Source organism: Populus alba, chromosome 14 (genome assembly GCF_005239225.2).
Source record: "Populus alba chromosome 14, ASM523922v2, whole genome shotgun sequence".
Lineage (NCBI taxonomy): Eukaryota > Viridiplantae > Streptophyta > Magnoliopsida > Malpighiales > Salicaceae > Populus > Populus alba.
Genome location: NC_133297.1, coordinates 11,587,494 through 11,593,113, shown reverse-complemented (window position 1 = coordinate 11,593,113; position 5,620 = coordinate 11,587,494). Strand labels below are relative to the sequence as shown.

Below are 5,620 nucleotides of genomic sequence, written 5' to 3'. Positions count from 1 at the left end.
GGGCCAACCCGTTTAACATTTGCAACCCATGGGCACCGGGTTGGTGCATGCATAAACAGCAACCATCATAAATCGTGGCGTGATTGACTGGGCGAGGAAGGAGGCGTCGTCAACGTGAGATCCACGCCCTGACAAAAGGTCGCATTTTTTAGGCCTAACGTTTGACAGTCGAGGCGCGTAATTTCATCGAAGCATATAATAAGAAAAGAAAAATCAAACACCCTCATAGTTCTCCGCGCCCGCCCTCCTTTATATACGATAGAATACACAATTGAATAGAAAAACAAAAGGAAGACACTAGAAATTTATCTTCTCTTCTGCGAATTATTCAATTATCTCACGGCAATGAAGGGCCGAGTCACTACCAAAGCCTCTGCCCCTGCGAAATGGATTCCATTTCTCTGTGTATTTTGCTTCGCTCTTGGAATTCTCTTCTCTAACAGGTCCACCCCCTCTCTCCACGCATCTTTTCCCCCCTCCCCCTTCCATTTTCGACTTGTTATTTTTGTTTTAGTTTTTACTTACCGTCAAATCTTGTTCACGAATTGCATCGTGCGTGCGTGTGTGCAGATTATGGGATTCCTCAGCTGAACCCAACGGTCAACAGCTCCTATCCCAGCGTCGACATGAACAAGAATTACAAGTCATCGATGACGATTCCACAACTAACAAGGTTTTATTTTATTGTTCTCTTTTATCACAAACCATCAAAATTAGTTTGCCCATCTTTTTGATTGACTCTTGCCTTTCTTTTTGGTTCTAAAGTCATCGTTTTTCTTTTTAGAAGCTCTCACAGAATAAAGATGTAATGGACGAAGTTTTGAAAACCCATGAAGTAATTCAGTGAGTGTTTCTTGCACTGACCCTAATTTATCTTTTCTATCTTCATCTTCTCCATCTTTGTTAACATTGGTTTCACCTTTGTGGACTTTTTGGAGGCCCACCAGATCATTAGATAAGTCAGTTGCAGTGCTTCAAACGCATTTAGCATCTAAGAGTTCTCAAGAGACGAGTTTGAAAGGCTCTGCTCCCGTACCAAGGCAGAAGGTGTTCATGGTTATTGGGATTAACACTGCTTTTAGTAGTAGAAAGAGGCGTGATTCTGTCAGAGAGACTTGGATGCCTCAAGGTTTTAGTTGTCTTCTTGTCATTTCTTGTTTGTTTCTGAAAAACTGGGTGTTTTAGATTTGATGGTTTTAGTCATTTTTCAAATTGTTTTGTTTATTGATCAGGGGAGAAGCTTGTCCAATTGGAGCGCGAGAAGGGTATTATTGTCCGGTTCATGATTGGCCATAGGTGAATTGATTTGTCTTTGCCCCTTTTAATCATTTATTGTGCAAGTGTGAGAAGTTTCTTTATTACCTTGACACCATCTGTAGGAAACATTTTTATTTGCAGTGGTTTAGAAGACTTGATCTTGTAAGCACGTCAAACTCATTGGTTTAAGATGGTTCCTGTGGAATCGTCTAATTGTTTGCTAGATATATTTAATGAATGTGTCACTGTCTTTTCCAAGAGGCAAGTGTGAATGTATCATCACTTTTTTGCTGCATCTTTATATAGCATATATGGTGGCTATTCGTTGCAGCTAGACTTGATGATGATGCTCAGTAATCATTCTACCCACGATCTTTTCATGTGGAAAGAAGTGGGGGATACATAACTATAAAATACACAGACTATGTGTCCTTACTCCTTTAACTGCATAATTTCTCTGAAATCAAGGCTTCATGGGGTCCATGCAAGTAATTAATCAGTCTTTGAGATGGTTGTTCTTATATGTATGCTGTCAGGTGGTATTTTTTTCTTAAGAGATTTTTCCTCGTGGAATGTTAGTTATTTACTAATACACACTTCCCTAGATGAATAATCAAGAAAATTGGTCTGTGTTTGAGAGCTTGGTTTGAACTAAAGGTTAGACTTTGAAGATGAGGAAAGTAGGGATTGTCCTTTGCCACTTTCCTCTCTTCCTTCTCATTGCTTTCTGTTCCTGTCTCTGAGGTTTCTGTAGTGTTGTGGAATGGCAGTATCCAGTGATATAACTTGCAAATTGCAAGTAGTTGATCTGAAAGATCATCTTTAGAACACCCTGACTAATACAAACATGATAAGTTGACGAGACATGAGGCTGTATCTTACTATGGATATCTGCACAAAATTCTCCATTGAATTGAATTGAAATTGACCTTAATGGTATTTGTATTTATTGTTTCAGTGCAACATCCAACAGCATTTTAGACAGAGCCATTGATTCAGAAGATGCTCAACATAAGGATTTCCTTAGGCTGGTAAGAAAACTATGATGCCTTTTCTGTATCTGGAAAGATAGGATATACTATGCCAGGAGTTGGATCTAATTATATTAAAATTTGTAGGAGCATGTTGAAGGATACCATGAATTGTCTGCGAAAACAAAAATTTTCTTTTCCACAGCAGTTGCAAAGTGGGATGCAGAATTTTATGTCAAGGTGGATGATGATGTTCATGTTAATCTGGGTATGCACCGGCTCTTAGCATCTTTGAAAACATAAGCTCCTTAAAATATTCCCCGTTACCAAAGATGATCTCACACACTTCTTTCTTCTGTAGGTATGCTAGCTTCTACACTTGCTCGCCATCGATCAAAGCCCAGGGTGTACATTGGATGTATGAAATCTGGACCTGTTCTCTCCCAAAAGTAATTCTTCTAGACCCTTAGTTCTATACTGATGAGAATATTAATGTTCTTTATCTTTTTGTCTCTATGAATTGGTGTTAAATATATCTTAAAATTCCTTTCTATTCTATAGGAATGTCAAGTATCATGAACCAGAGTATTGGAAATTTGGAGAGGAAGGGAACAAATACTTCCGTCATGCAACTGGGCAGATATATGCTATCTCAAAAGAACTTGCCACTTATATCTCCCTTAACCAGTAAGGATAGCAATTTCCAATAGGAATTTGGTTGGCGTGATTCACCTTATGGCCTGCCATGTATAGATTGTTGAGCTCTATTTTTGTTAATACTTGACCTGGCATCAAATTGTTTGAAAATCAATTTCAGGTTCTGATAAAAAAAATTATGTTCAATTCCAAATGGTAGTCACAAAAATCTAATCTCTTGTGCAATTGCGGAACATATTATAGGTCTATTAAGTACAAAAGCATGAAAGATCATTGGATCAAGTAGCATCACAATTTTGATGTTTTGCATCTCACTTGTTCTTTTTTTATTGATTTTTTCAAGACAGTTTATGTTCTGGTTCTTGCTGTTACTGCAGGCCCATATTGCACAAGTATGCCAATGAAGATGTGTCTCTTGGTGCATGGTTTATCGGTCTTGAGGTTGAGCACATTGATGACCACAGCATGTGCTGTGGTACACCACCAGGTATTGCTCTCAAATTATTGGCGCAAACAGCTTTTTTAGCGTAAAATTGAATTGTAGCTAGGAATTTAAAAAAAATGTTAAAAGGAGAACGGAGTGTGGTTCATGCTTAAGATTGTTACGAGTCTGAATATTGGGTTTTAATCTAATCTTGCAAATGACATGTCTGGAACAACTATGCAATTATATGGTTCTACCCTTCTCCTTCTTCATTCCGCACATGATAATCTTTATTTTTAACTGGTGTTTATACTCTGCCACTTCAGACTGTGCGTGGAAGGCACAAGCAGGTGATGTGTGCATTGCATCCTTTGACTGGAGCTGCAGTGGAATCTGCAAATCGGTGGAGAGGATCAAATTCGTTCATGAAAAATGTGGTGAAGGAGACGGATCTGTATGGAGTGCTGTCTTTTAAATTAGATGGGATTGTATTTGGTGGCAATCAGATTATGAAGTTATTCAATTGTGATTAGTACGTAGGCGGGATGCAGGGTGGAGATAGGGCAGTCCACACAGATATGGTACATGTCTCCAAATTTTGAACATATTGCTTCTTCAACTTCTGAAAGATGCCTGTTTGAAGAATGCCGGAGCAAGACCTTTGGAATTGCTATTTATGTAGAAACTTTTGATCGGAACCTGCATTGAAATGAAGATAGTGATCCACAGATCTTCCAGCTTCTTTCTTGGCGTGGGAGGGTGCACGGTGTATGTACTCCCCAACGCTATACTTTCAGATAGGGACTTGGGAGTTGAGTCACTTAGTTGGGGAAAACAGGAGAACAGATAGTTAAATGTAATTTATGATGTAGATACACACACTAGCTGGCGTGCTGCATTCCAGCAGAAGTTTTCTTTAGTAGCATTAGCTTCTTTGAACAGGCAACCCTTCTGAATTCTGATGCAACTCTTGTCATCATCAATTGAAATTTTAACATTCAAGTTTTTAATGATTGAATTCGATTCCCCGGTTTTGATGGCTTTGTATTTCCAGGTGTTGGCAAATTCCAAGCTTGGCTTTGACCAGTATGGCAAGTCAGCTACATTTTGTTCGGTCTCTGGGTCATTTTGTTTGGTCCACGTGTTAATCTAGAGTAACTTGATAAATCTAGATTAATTTAATAAATTATTACTGGAATTATACGTTCTACATGTTTCTTATAAAAAAACAAATCAAAATAAATTAAAAAAAATCAAAATAAATTATAAAGTATAATTTTTAATTAATTTAATTAAATTAAAAAAAATTAATTTTAAAAAAAACTAAAAATAATAATACATGTTAACGTTAAATTCATTACTTAGATTATAAATTATGATAATTTCATAGAAAATAAATTATGAAACTTGATATACAATAAATAAATGAAATGTTGAAGATTAAATTAAAAAAAAAAAAAACTCAGGTCAACTGAGTTAAATATATAACTTGTATTATGAAATCAAGATAAATTCATAAAAATAAATTATTAAATTTAATTTTCAATATTAAAGGATTATTTAAAAAAAATAATAAAATAAAAAAAAATTCAAGTTAAACAGAGTAATTCGTTAAATTCATGACACCGATATACTAAATAACTTTATATAAATTACATCAAACTAAATTATAAACTCAATATGACAAATTAAATATAAAAATAAAAATAAACAAAAATAGAAAACACTATTAAAATGAATTCATGGTGAAAACACCTTTATCTGTTAATTTAAATGTTAAATAAATTAAATTTGCTAGCCGATTCAGCTGGTAATTAATAATAATAGTAACGTTATTGTTTACGAATTACGACGTTTGTTCCTGCGCCTCTCTCTCTCTCTCGACGAAGTCTCGAAGTCAATGAACTAAAGTCTCTCTCAGTGGACTTTTCCTGTTCATCCTCAGTTGAAATTGAAATCTCTTCCTTCCCTTCTCTCTCTTCTCTCTGTAAATTGAATACAGATAGAATAGGATAGGATAGAACAGAAAAAAATCAGTCTGATAATTTTGATAACAGAGTGCTGCTAATAACAGAAATTTCAAGAAAAAAATTCATGGAGAACGCAGACACATCGCTGGGGTTGCGCGATTCCTAGAACGGATTTGTCGATGTTTTTCTTTCCGCGAAATGAGATACAATTACTTTACCCAGCTTAATTTTTATACTTAAAAAAGAAATGCATTTTGCCACAGAACCCTGGAAGTTATTTAAAAGCACTGTTTAGAGGATAATTAGACCACTAGGAACGACTGGGTTCTTTCTTAGTAAGA

The 5,620-nt window shown here is 35.9% G+C and overlaps 1 protein-coding gene across 4 annotated transcripts; it reads left to right on the top strand.

The window, feature by feature from the left end:
• Positions 1–222: 222 nt before the first annotated feature.
• Positions 223–4,356, top strand: LOC118041730 (beta-1,3-galactosyltransferase 7). 4 transcript variants are annotated; one of them, XM_035049214.2, is made up of 11 exons: positions 223–443; positions 571–673; positions 788–843; positions 948–1,129; positions 1,233–1,296; positions 2,216–2,288; positions 2,376–2,496; positions 2,590–2,677; positions 2,790–2,915; positions 3,263–3,372; positions 3,636–4,356. In XM_035049214.2, the coding sequence occupies exons 1-11, from the start codon at positions 346–348 to the stop codon at positions 3,782–3,784; spliced, it is 1,170 nt and encodes a 389-aa protein (XP_034905105.1). In that variant the 5' UTR covers positions 223–345; the 3' UTR covers positions 3,785–4,356. The 4 variants fall into 4 exon arrangements, with proteins under 4 accessions (XP_034905105.1, XP_034905103.1, XP_034905104.1 ...); XM_035049212.2 differs by having other exon boundaries at positions 939–1,129; XM_035049213.2 differs by having other exon boundaries at positions 224–443; positions 785–843.
• The last annotated feature ends 1,264 nt before the right edge of the window (positions 4,357–5,620 follow it).